The 14,227-nt window shown below is 33.2% G+C and overlaps 1 protein-coding gene across 5 annotated transcripts in view; it reads right to left on the bottom strand.

Annotated features, from left to right (window-relative positions):
- Nucleotides 1-1,263, bottom strand: part of LOC104589907 (polygalacturonase inhibitor (DUF639)) — a 70,111-nt gene extending 68,848 nt beyond the window's left edge. For 2 of the 5 annotated variants that reach the window (XM_088903947.1, XM_088903948.1), the window contains exon 1: nucleotides 831-1,256. In XM_088903947.1, the coding sequence (XP_088760073.1) occupies nucleotides 831-994 (164 nt within the window). In that variant the 5' untranslated portion in view covers nucleotides 995-1,256. Of the gene's footprint in view, nucleotides 1-830 lie in introns of all 5 variants that reach the window. The other 3 variants (XM_010248376.3, XM_010248378.3, XM_010248380.3) reach the window with 3 other exon arrangements.
- Between the last annotated feature and the right edge of the window lie 12,964 nt (nucleotides 1,264-14,227).

Here is a 14,227-nt window from a genome sequence, read left to right as displayed (position 1 = left end):
TTTCCAAGATTTGAGTCACCCAGGTTGCAATGGAGCAACCCAACCATTGCACCAAGGCCCATGCTCAGCAACGCAACTGTGGCAATTCTACTGCAAGCAGATATTATTTTTAATTTCCTGGAAGGGGTCTTAGGGACTTATTGTGTTTTTTTTTTCTTGAAAAGTAGCAAAAATTTATCTTAATGGTCTAAAGAGGCATACCAAACAGAAAAGAAAACAGAAGGGAACAAAAGAGCCAAGAAAAGAAGCAGAAATCCATGCTTCTCGAAAAAAGGCATAGGCTCTGTTTTATTCTGTAAGTCAGCTTGCCAAAACTAAGTATTGGACTCCTGTATAACCTATAGTAGAGGCATTCTCCGCTTAAAGATGGTCAAATTAATGGGCTTTTTGGATTCCACTTGGAAGAAAGATTTCATTCTCCTGTTCCATGGTATTGAACCCATACGGTCATTTACTCTTGTCTAAAACAGATTCACTTCTGGTTGTAAAGAAAACCTCTAACTGGGTGCATTCTTCAAAACTTGAAATTGAGCTCATCCTTAAATAAACTCAAAAGGAAATCCCAGAATATAGCCATGTCATTTCACATGGTACCCAACAGGCTACAAAAAAAGATATTAAATGCATCTGCTTTTACATTGATCAAATTACTGGTAGCTGAATTCTTCAGTATCTGGGTAGACCTAGATAATCCTAGTCACCATTTAATGAGGTCAAGCTAAGACAACCTACAACTTCATCTTCGCCGTAAACCACGTAAGTAAGCACAAATAAACCCTAGTTCCTTATGCACAAATGAATTTGACACGAGAGAAAAGAACGAATGTTACTTGGAACAACGACTGACGACGGAATTAGCGATAGGAGATAGTTGAGGGATGGGCTTGGAAAAGTCATCGCTCGTCTCTTCTTCCGACTTTCGACCACTGCGGAAGAGGGACGTAATGGACTTTTGCCTTATGAAACCCTCAATTATCCCGATCCCATTCTCCATTTGGAGAGAACCGAGGAGCGGAGGAAGATGTAGAGGTTAGAACCCTGGTTTCCTGAAACGCAGTCAAAGCTTCTTCTTACTCGCAGTGCAGGCGAAGCAAAGTATGAACATGGAAGGAATATATTTGGATGGATTAATCATGGGGTGATCCCCGCCAAATGCATATTCTGATTACTTTTTAACAATATGGTTCGTTCAAGCTCAACGAAGTCACTGGAATTATTTATAGGTTTCTCTCTCTAATGCTGTGTTTGGGTCGAAAGAAGGGAAAGGTAGGGAAACCAAGCACAGCCTATAGCCCTAATGCCTCGGAGTTAGATTTTGTCCTGCCTATTACAGCTGTACATTGAGAATATCTCACATCACATCGAGTTCCAAATGCACAAGTGCAATAGGATATGAGGAGGGACAGGATCTATACATTACGGAGCGCTCCTTACATGTCCTTTTCGCATATTTAAAACATCTCCCCTATTTGTATTTATTATCTATGGAGAAATATTTTCAATACACGGTGGTGGAACGTGGCTGTGAGATTGGTGTAAGATGCAAATCCCAATTCCTATAAGGACAGTGTAAGCATGCTTCTATGAGGACCAAATCTGATCTCAATGTCTCGTCTCTTTGTCTTCTTACGAGAGGGCTGAGCCAAGCTGTGTGTTTCCAAAATGGAAAAGCATAGTGCCCTTTGGCCAAAAGACGTAATGAATTTATGGGATTAAGATCAAAATGAAATCGAATTCAATCCTCACAAAATAGTGTTTACATTGTGTAGGTATATACTGCTTATTCAGACCTTCAAAGAACACTCAGACATCAAGACTAACACCATAGAAGCATATGCGAGCAATCTGCAATCGATCCCCATGCTGTGATGAACCTGTAACACACCGTCACATCTGCGATAAACTCACAATACACGAAACAAAACCACGATAAATTCGTAGTCCATCGAGCCCAGTCAGCGCCCGAACCTAAAAAAACCCCACAAGGACCCATCCAAAGGACCCAAGCCCACTTGAGCGTGCAATGAAGCTACACCTGCTACAACGTGCGATGAACTCACAGCCCACGAGCCCACTCTTAACGACAAGTTAGAAGGGACAGCAGGCCGAACCCATGGCGAGGCCCGTGTGTGCCCGAACGCACACGAACCCACAACAGCAAAGAACCCTGTGAGCCACCATGTGGAATCAGCGAAGTACCAACCGCCGAACGGTGACGTTACCATGCCACATAAGATTAGTTATAATGCACAAAAAAACAGTAGCACACGTGAATAATGAGGGATCTCGAGGATAAGGAAAGCCAATCACTGAGAGGATCCTCATGAAACACGTGGCGATACCCCAGTAGCGCATCCAATAATTGACAACGAATCAAATATTCCCTTCCCTGATACGAAGCGAATATCCTCATCTCCTACCTTTTAGGATCTTGGGATCCCTTCCATAAATAGGGATCTTCCTCGTATCAGCAATCATCCGATCCCAAGCAATCTGTTACCTAGTACCCCCTAGTTATCCCCATTTCCTACATCCTCAACCCAAAGATCCTCACTTCCTTGTCCACGAGACCCTTCTCTGTCTTTCAAAGAGACTGCTCCTCACCCCAGCCCTACCCCTCCTACACATTGTACTCACAACCACTTGCAATTGTGTAATGGGAATATCTCTATACTTGTATATTTTTATTCATAGGGAGATATTCCCAATGCACACTTGCACGCTACTTTGAGTACAGTGTGAGCACCATTTTATGCTAAATCTGATCTTGATCTAGACAGTTTGGTAAGAATTCAAATAACTGGATTAGCTTTAATGCTATAGTTGTGTGGTGGGTTGTGAAAGTTGAACTAATGATAATGCCCCATGCCACTCATAAAATACATGGGACCACAATGAGAGGTTGAATCCCATGCATTTTATCATGGTGTGGGGCATTATCATTAATTCCACAACCTGCTAAACAATTATTGTGTTCAATAGTTAATCATATCTTGTTTGATAAACAGTTTGGTCCACTAAGCTTTAAAAAATGCATTTAAAGACTTAGGGGGTGTTTGGTGCATCTTTCCATGCGGTATTTTGGTTGTTTACAAGTCGAGTAGACCGAATTTTCGTCTATTTCTATTTGGCGTGCGGAAGATCTAGCTGCCAAAAGACAGAATGCCAAAATGATGCGAAAAGACCATTTTGGGCTGATTTCGGGAAGCTCCAAATGGAGTTTTTCGCGTCTTTTGCATTTTACGCTCGCGCAGAAAGACATGCGTCTCCTAAACAGTCTTTGGGTTGCCTACATCTTATGTCAAAAGCTCAATGCGTCTTTTGACTGTTAAAGCTACAAGCCTACAAGAAGATCTTCTCAAAAAGGCTTGCCAAACGGGCCCTTATTTATTGCACAAAAGACCCAAAAGTTTCATATGAAGCTTATAAAATTCAATGGTTTTGATCTTTATGTTTTTTTTTTCCAAGTCCACATCTTCAATATTTTTTGTTTTTGTTACCAAACGAAATAAGACCAAAAATCAACTCTATGAGCTTGCCAAAGCTTAAAAAGACATGTGAAAAGACACAACCAAATGCTGCATCTATGTTATATAGGAAATGTCGATGCTTGCCTTGGCTTCTATGCATACTAAGAAATTAAGGGTAAATCGAGGATAGGTACCATGTACTTTGGGGGTAGTCTCAGTTCAAATCTTGAAGTGTCACTTTAGTACCTGGACTTTAATTTCAAAAATATACATTTAAGTCCAACTCCATTAAACTAACATTATGGTGAGTAAACTATTAAAATGCCCATATTCTAACTCTCTTTCTATTCTTCTCATCTTTCTTCAGCCTTTAGACTTTGGACACAAATCAGTAGCAACAAAGTAAGCTCACCTTACCACCATTAGCTTGCGACTAAAGTCCAAAAATAGAAGAAAGATGACCGGTGAAAAAAAAAAAAGAGAGTTGAAACATAGGCACTTTTGTAATTTTACCCCTTATTGTAATGTTAGTTTAACATAATTGGACTAAAATATATATTTCTAGAAGTTCAAGTACTAAAGTAGCACATTTGAAAGTTCAAGTCCTAAAAATGAGATTACCCCCAATGTAAGAAAAGCTTTAAAATCAATTAACCCTTGCAAACATATTGATGGAAAATTCAAAGATCAATGCCTTTACCACTTCACCTTCTAAATAGGGATGGCAAATCTCCCTATTAAATCGGGGCCCCACGCTATCCCACCTTGAATGGGGCAGGTTTTCCCCAATCTTAAATGAGAACAGGATGGAGATGGGAAATTTTTTTTTGCTCCAAATTGGGGATGAGGTAGTGATGAGGTTTGTATATAATTACCCAAACCTAGTGATAAATTATTAAAATACCCATAAGTTTATTATTAATTTCTAAAATACTGTTAAGTTTCCCTTAGATTACCTAAAGCCTATGATCTCATAATACTACTTCTAAAATATGTCCAAAATTCATATAATACCATTTTTAAAAATGCCCCCTAAATTTGATGTATATAACGTGGTTGCTTTGAGTGGGAAAAAATTGGGGATTCCCCTATCCTTGATGAGGAGGGGTTCTCCACCCCACCACCAGGGATAGGGTGACAACAAGATAGGGGATTTTTGTCTATGGTGCAGGGATGTGGAAGGGTTCCCTGCCTTGAACCTTCCCCGTTGCCATTCTTATTTGTAGCTTTTGTAATGACTACTTTTGTCCAACACTCTCCCTTCCTTCAGCTTACATATTTTGTTCAAACTTGACCAGAGCATAACTGAACCAACATACAAGTGACCCCATCTAGTTGAACCCATTGAGCTTCAAAGCAACAATGGATAGTTCCACCTCTTCACCAAATTGGCTAACCTCTTTATAGGGATCAAGCTGAGCTTCAAACATCATCTTTGTTGGCCCAAACAAGGTTTGAAATTTTGCAATGTATCAATCAATACAGACCAATACATTGCATTTTGTCCAGTGCCTAATTCTTGTCATTAGAATCAGCCCAATTCTTTTCCCTCTTTCTCACTCAATTTTAGTAACTTTTCTAATTCAAATTTAATGTATATCACTCTTAATTAAATGTCAAATTTAATGGCTGCCATTAAAAGGCAAATTAAATACTACATTTAAGACTATATTTAAAGTAATGTTCAAATTCAAGTTTGAATTTGACACGTGAGTAAATTTTCTATTAAAAATCACAAGTAGGAGAAAAGGGATTTAAACCCTAGTCAGTAATTTGTAATGACTACAAGTCCACCACCATGACATATCCTAAATGCTTATTGTCATATTAATATGTATTTTAATTTTAATTAAACTCACTTTTTAGTGGATGGCTATCAATAAAAACTAATTTTTAATAATAAATATGTATACAAATTATATTGATTTGTTAAAACCAAGGTGTGTGTATATACATTTTAGTTCTTCCATCATTTTTCAATGATTCCCAATTGTGTCCCGATATTTCACACTTTATATAGACCATTAAAGTACGCTTTTTATGTTTAAATAACTTATGTATAGCCATATAAATCTTATATTTATCATTATTAATATAGTCTTTAAAAATTCATATGAGTTTCTTAGAGAATCCATGTGTTTCTTAATTTTTTTGTCCATATTCATACGTATCCAAAGCATATCTTAATATATATCTCTTAAAATTGCCTCTCCAATATGCATTGCATTTCCGATACTTTGAACCTTAGCCCCAAGGTGTTCTGTCATCTCTATTAACCTAACCAACCGCTGAACACCACTGCAATCATCGTTAATTACAAATAGCTTACTCCCTATAGTCGTCTATTTTCCACCCCTAGACCATCTATGAACCAAAATCCCACGGTCCAATTCAAGCAATAACTATTGTTAGATTTGAATGCCCTGTTTAGCCTAATCATTACAATAGCAATCTTATGGATTGAAGGCTTCATGAAAAACCTTTCTTAAATCAAGAGAATAAACAAGTAGTCCATACTACTTATAAAAGTGTGAATGAGGAGCTATTGGCTTTTGGAATTTTTATTTATTGAAATACCTCTCTTCTTGAATTTAGTTCATCTCCATTGAAAGGGCAGAATATGTAATTAAAAGAATACCATTAAGTACATTCAATTACCTATCATTAAGTTTCACATTTAAGTCATTAAATAAATCACATTCTCTCTCATTGAATCCAACATTTATATTTTTGTTTATCATCATTAAATTCCACTAATAAATCCGTACACAATAATTATTAATAGAATGAAATTTTATATTTTTAAAATAAACATAGAAATAAAATCATATTTTTCATCTAGGTGGTGGGTAAGTAGTTCAACCATTTGGGTAAAATGGATAACTTCATGATGTCATAAATAAATAATACAAATTTAAAAATATAAAAAATACTTTTGTTTATCATTATTAAATTCCACTAATAAATCCATACACAATAATTATTAATAGAATGAAATTTTATTTTTTTTAAATAAACTTAGAAATGAAATCATATTTTCCATCTAGATCGTGGGTAAGTACTTCAACAATTTGGGTCAAATTGATAATTTCATGATGTCATAAATAAAAAATACAAATTTAGAAATATAAGAAATACAAAAAAAATATAAAAAAATGAAAATTTGAACAAAAATGGACACATTTCTATTTTATATATTTGTCATATTAAAAAATAACTATGATAAAATAGGCATAATTTTATTAATGATGGACATCAAATATACTTATATACAACTCAGAACCAATGGGAAATTAAGCCATCTTCCTATCTAGGGGGTGGGTTAGTGGTTCAACCTTTCAAGTCAAATAGGTTAACCCATGATGTATAATTAAAAATATTTTTTTTTAAAATAGAATAGTACAAAAAATATGAAACAATTTTGGGCACGTATATAATATTATATACTAATAATATAAATAAAAATATGTATGATAAGTATTAATTATTTTATTAATGATATAAATGAAATACAAAATTTAAAACAAGATTGAAAATGAAACCATTTCCATATCTAGATGGTAGGTAGGTCAATGATCTAACATTCCAGGTCAAATGGGTCAATCTATGACGTCATAACTAAGTAATGAATATTAAATACATACATACATACACACACATATACATTTTGATACAATCCTATTGTTATATATTCACCATATTAAACAAAAATAAATGTGAAAATAAGAATTACTTTTATCAATGATGAAAATGGAATACATGAATTAAAAATCAAGCTGAAAAGAAAATTGGTTTTTTCATCATGTGAAAATAAGAATTAATTTTATCAATGATGAAAATGGAATACATGAATTAAAATCAACCGGAAAAGCAAAATGTTTTTTTCATCCAAGTGATGGGTTAGGGGTTAAATTATCCATGTCAAATGGATGTTATTATTAAATAATAAAATACATAAAATTCTAGAAAATGTAGAAATTTATCGATAATTTTGGGTATGTTCTATAATATTATATATTCATCATATAAAAAAGTGTGATTAATGAGAATTATTTTCACTAATGATAAAAATGGGATAAAAATTAGGATAAAAAATAAAGAGCATTAATTTCAAACACATGACCGCACTAACCATGTCAAATGATCCAATGATTTAATTAGATAGGTCATTGTAGACAAGTGGTTTAGTAGAGATGCAAATAGATCGGATCGGATTTGAATCAGGGTATATTTAAATTCGATTTGATCCAAAGATTTGGTCAGATCTCATAAATATTGATTCAAATCTGAATCCGATCAATATGTTGGATATTCGAATCTGATATGACCAGATTTAATTTAAAAATAATAATAAATTATAAAAAATGAAAAGAAAATATAATAGTTGAAGTAAAGAAAAACAAAACATATAAGTAATTTTCAACTATTTTCATCATATAAGAAGTTTACAAAATGCAATATAAATAACATATTTATAAAGAAATAATAAATAACATATATATTATATATAAATTATATATAATTGATTTGACCACAATATTAAAAACCAATATTCAAACAATATATTGGAATTTCATTTCCTCTTGGTAAATAAGTATTTTTTATTATCTTATAAATTAAATAATAAAAATAAAAATATATAACTTTTTATAAATTTTATAGAAAATTTTGATCATACATTAACATTATATATAATTCATATTAAACAAAAATATGCTTGAAAAATAAGAATTATTGTTAGTAAAGATAGAAATGGCTAAAATACACATTAAAAAATGAATTAATGTTTTAATCATAGTCCATTTTCCTTGTTAAATAGGTTAATGGTTCAACCAGTAAGGTCATTTGGTTGCTGACTATTATCATCATCATCATTTGATATTGCCACGTGCAACACGTGTAACTTTTACTAGTTCTATGAAATAGAGGAAAATAATGAAGAAAATAGTCATGAGTCTAGGTGTATGTGATGAATTGGTGGAGGCTTGTGAAAATTTTAGTTGGAGAACCTCATCAAAGATCCAGGTTGAGACTATTCCTTATGTTCTTGAAGGAAGGGACATGATTGGGCTTGCACAGATAGGTTATGGTAAGATTGGAGCATTCACTCTCCTCCATTGTCCAAGCCTTACTACAAGGCCATAAAGACCGGAGCTTTTGCTTTAACCTTGTCTCTCAAGGTTAATTTAGTCACTAAAATAATTAATAACTTAAACGGATAGCTTCCATTAGTGGTGATCAGTTTTTAGATAAGAAAAACATCTAACAATGGGTCTTTGGAGGTTTCCAAAAGTCAGGATATATTTAAGACAAATGTAGAAAATTGAAAGGGAGTTTTAAATAAAAACCCTTATTAGAATTATTTTATACCATTTATGTTGATACCAACTTAATTTTGTGTAGGTAAGAAAAGTTAAATCAGAGTATGCTAATAGCATTATAACATATTAGCGGGATCCTATGCGATGCACAGGATGGGGCACTCCTCCTTGTCCCTAACCCCTGTAGTCAAGATACTCTACCTCATTCCCGCCCCATCCCCAGTGATGGGGCAGGTTTGAGGTGAGGCATCGGTCCTTGTCAGGAATGGGGAATCCCCAAATTTTCCCCACTTTGATGCAACCACCTAAAAATAATCTAATTTGTGGATATTTTACAAAAATAGGATTATGGAAATTTGGGGATATTTTAGGAAGTGGATTATGACAATTTGGGGGTATTTTATACATGGAATTGTGGGATCCTAGGATTATAAGAATATGAAAAAAACTTAGAAATATTTTTAAAAATCAATATTAAATTTACTGATATTTTACTAATTTACCATTGGGTTTGGAGAATTATATGCAAACCCCATCCCTGGTGGAGCAAAAATATTTTCCCCGTCCCCACCCTATCTCTTCCCTTATCCCTATTTAAAATTTGAGAAAACTTGCCCTATTCGAGGTGGGCAGGATAGGGCCCTAGTGTTATAGGGAAAATTGCCATCCCTACAATTCTAATAATTTTCTATAACTAATTAACTAACAGTAAATTAAATAACAATAAATTATAATATCTTATGATAATTTCCAAAAATTCTTGAAATTGTTGTTGATTAGCAAAAATGTATAATAAATTAATTAGTGATAATAACAATAAATTAAGATGAATTAATGTAAATTATTTACTTTTTATGCTTAAATTATTTACTATTAATCAAAGTGATGTAATTATAGTAAATTAATGTAATTATGGTAAATTACATTATTTTTAATTAAAAGTAATTCATCTGTTGTTAATTAATGTAAAACCAAGTATGGTTGAAGTCAACCAAGTGGTCTAGACCTGTGTGAATAGATTTAATAATTTTCTTTAATTATTTCATAAGTATTTATTAAAATAATAATAATGGATTGTTATTTAAAAAAATATGAAGTAGTTTCTGATAGATTAATTTACTAATTTAATTTTCCTAAAACTTTTAATAATATTTAGTTAAAAAATAATGGACTATTATTTAAATAGTTTTAGAGATTTTTTTTTGTAGATTAAATTCCTAATTTTTAATTATTATTTATTTAAAAAATTATGGATTATTAGTTAAAGAGTTTCCCTGAATTATTTGATAATTGTTAACTATAATAATTGATTTTATAGAAATTAATAAATCACATTAATCTTTTTTATATAATATATAAGATATGATTTAGTTATTAATATTTTGATATTTAAAAAATAATTATTTATGATGCTATTTAATTATTTAAATAATATCATTATTTAAAATTTTAAAATATTAATTATTCATTAAATTTAATAATCCATGAAATTATAATTATTGTTTTACTCTTAAGAAATTATAATTAAAATATAAAATTATTATTAATTCAAAAGTTATGGAATCTATTATAATTATTATTTTACTCTTAATTTTTTTAAATGTATTACATAATTTTGTTATTTTAAATATTTAAAATTTAGTTATGTTAAATATTTCATTATTTAAATATTTAAATAATATGTAAGATCTTTAATCTTTTTTGTAATTTAAATTTTATTTCTTTAAAGTTATTATGTAATTTTAATAATTTTTTTATATAATTATTTAGCTATTTTTAATATTTAGTTATTAAATTGAATAATCCATAAAATTATAATTTATATTGTTATTACATGATTTCATTATTAATTTCATAAAAATACAAAATTATTAATAATTAAATATTATTAAACCTATTATAATTATTTTTTATGTGTTAATAAATATTTTAAAGTTATTACATAATTTCGTTATAATGTTTAAATAATTGTTAAATGTTGTAATTGAAACTTTCTTTAGATATTCATAGATTAAAAGTGGGGGAGAGGATAAATAGGAATTAGAGATAATTTAGGAGATAAATAAGAATTAGAGAGAGATAGAGATAATTTAGGAGAAAGTGGGAGATAGTTAGTTTCCTAATAAAAAGGAGAGGATAATAAAGGAGATAAACCATGTTAGGTGGCAACTCTTAGTTCTTCTAGAGAGAATCTTGCACCCCTCTCTATAATTGCTCGATTTGGGTAATGGAGCAAGGAGAGGATTGCTAACATGGCAAGTTCTACTTTAGTGTGTGTATATATATATATCGATAAGTGTATATTTTTAATGTAATTTTTAAATTTTACTTGTAAAGGATACTAAAATTTGCAATTTGGATCCCAAAAGAAGAATACCTCTCCCCATGCGTAGAGCTATCAAGGGGTAGGTAAGGTAGTCGAGGATGGAGATGTCAACATTGGAGACAAAGTGAGGTATGCCAAATGTGTAAGGACCAGCAGTGCGCTCCTCTTGGCTGACCTAAAGTGGGGAAGTGGTTGGGTTTGTGATGGCTTGTTTAGGCTCTACGGACATTGTCACCACCCCTTTCGAGGTCGACGACTTTAGGCACATGCATTGTAGACCTCACCTCGGCATTGATCGACGTACCCTCCATTGATGCACGGTTGACCGCCCTCCTCTTCATCCTTGAAGACTTCTTCACCGCCACCAAAAGAGAAGTAGTAATTTCCATCTCTGAAAAAGACAAAAGAAAGATCAGTCGAGCTAAAAATCAATTCAGAGATAAATACAAAAGACGATTTGGTAGACCTACCTATGGGACTTAGGCTGGCCTGGATGACCATGGGTTCAGCTAGAAATTGTTCTACTAGAAACTGCTAACACACGAGGCGTTAAACTTCACGACCTAGCTCTTTGTCGAACTCTACATCTACGGCCTTCCTCGCATCATGTTGCTACACAGTATCCATGGGCCAGCTGTCTTCCCAAGAAAGAAAGAAATCTCTACTCTTTCAATCCTTAACTTTGGAAGGAAATCCATCCAACAACTTTATAACCGTGATAGAAAGGCAGATAAAAGCAATAGGGCACGTTGGGGACCTTCTTTATGCTACATAGCCCAGAAAAGATATCTATGTTTAGAGGGAAATCTAAGTGATAGCTCAAAGAAATCGTTCCCACAAGTTCGGATAGCGTTGGGATGAAACTTCCCCAAGGAGATGATAAGCCTCTATTTGTACATATTTTCATACCTCTAACTTGATGATTTTGGTAATAATGTTTTTGGAATTAGCATGGTATTACACTAATTATGATGAAATTGTCTTGCAAGATGATTTTAAGCTTAATGGTGCAATTTTAAGGAGGAGTTGGATTTAATTGATCAAGATAATGATAGAGGAATGACCATGCAGCAATGATGCTCCATGATGTAGCCATGAAGGAGAGAATCCATTAAAATCGGATTTGATATGTATGCACAAAAACCGGGAAATTTCTTGTTTTGATATAGTTCCCATACTTTGGGCATAACTTTCTGCCTACAACTTGGATTGAGGTGATTCAAGCGGATAATTAAAGCTAAGAGATAGGGCTACAACTCTTGTTTTTATCACTCTACCTAATTCCGTCGCCAACCAAGTGCAATTCGAACTACAAGTTTCAGGTCTGGCAGTTGGCAGTGCAGAAGAGATAGGAATTCAACTGAGAAAAAGACTAAGACACCTAATTTGTGTTGAATTAGGAGTCTGCATTAAGAAGCAATTGAGGGGAGGTTGCACTATAAAAAGATAATTCAGCAGAGAAGAGAAGAGGAAGCAGTCTCAACACATTAGAAGAGAAGATGAAGCAATTTCAGCACGCTAGAGAAGGAGAGGAAGAATCCGAATTCAAGAGGGAGAAATGCTTAGTTGCTACACTTGTCTTCTACCTTCAAAGGCTAAAGTTTTCTTGTTATTCTATTCATTATTTGATGTGTTCTTGTTGTGTTTTCCCTTTAATTTTCTTGAGTATGTTGAATTTAAGGATGTCTAGCTAAATTCTCTTAGCTAGGGTTTAGATGGATTTTGATCTCAAGATTATATAGTTATTTGTTTAATTCAATTCAAGACCTTTATTATTTGCATGAGTAATTTTTATTGCTATGCTTAATGCTTTAAAAGAATTGGCCAATCTTTTAATGATTTGATGATTCATGCATGACTGACCAAATGATTTTTATGAATTAGATCCCTAGGCAATAAAATTCGCATGATAGACTAAGATATCGAAAGATGATTAGCTCATGTGTGGGAATCAAGGAAGCTTAGTGAATCAAATCCCCTTCTACGATTAGAGGTTTCCAAAAAAATTAATGCTTATTTTTCCTTTTGACAACTACTTAGAAATTTGATAGTAGAATTGGATTAATAAAGGATTAATATGACTTTAGAAAGCTTATTAATTAATTTAGGGAAATCCACCATCACATGCAAATAACTTTGATATACTTTAGGGTAGTTTTGGTCTTGAGTTGGATTAAATAGGTAACTATGTAACCTTGATTTAATGAAGTCTAAACCCTAGCTGCATTCATCCATCAATTCAGTTTTTATTAAGTTCTTGGATTTGCATTAATTCTTTTAGTTTTTATTCACTCAATTGATTTACGAGTTCAACTTAAGTTAGTTTAAAATTGATTTGGTACTGTGATCTAGTCTCTGTGGGATCGACACGTTTCTCATCATTATATGCACATTTGACTAATGTACACTTGCCTAAATTTAACTTTGCATAAATTACACAACTGGAGATACCCAAAAAAGAAAGCACCTCGAGAATGAAAGGGTGCAGGGGAAAACGGAGGCCGGCGATCAACGCCCTCCTCAAAGACACAAACCTTGCCTCGAATTTGACTCCCCGGGAATTGATCTTGGCCGAGTTGGATGCAGTTAAACTTATTAGGAATTTGGAACGTCAAAATTAAATTTACTATATATTTCCCGCTCAGCTTATTGGGGCCAAATGGGGTAGCCTCTGGCTCTAGATGAGACGTTGAGGTCCCGGCATGAGAGCCTCGCCGATCTCGCGTTGAGGTCCTGGCATGAGAGCCTCGTCGGCATGAGAACCTCTGGCTCTGGATGCTGAACCATGCAGGGTGATTGGGCAAAATTTCAAAAAATTTATTTCTCCCTTTCGAGAATCGTATTCCCTGTTTTAGAAAAATTGCATTTTTCAATGTTCGTTCTTGAAACAAACCAAACCAGATTTGAAACCAAAATAAGAGAGAGCTATACCTGATACAGAATCTACAAACGTAGCTCCCAAAGTAGGTGCTTACGCCCAAAAAGGTCACCAAATCCTACCTCCACTGAAGATGGTGCAGCTTAAGGTGAAGTAGGACTAGCAAAGCAGTCATTCAGTAAGAACTGCAATCCTTCAACAAGGATCACGTAGGGGAGTGTGAGCACGGTTA

The sequence above is a fragment of the Nelumbo nucifera genome, chromosome 4 (assembly GCF_055504915.1).
Source record: "Nelumbo nucifera cultivar China Antique chromosome 4, China Antique-T2T, whole genome shotgun sequence".
Classification (NCBI taxonomy): Eukaryota; Viridiplantae; Streptophyta; class Magnoliopsida; order Proteales; family Nelumbonaceae; genus Nelumbo; species Nelumbo nucifera.
The sequence above is the reverse complement of the archived record's forward strand: the minus strand, read 5'-3'. Positions and strand labels throughout refer to the sequence as shown.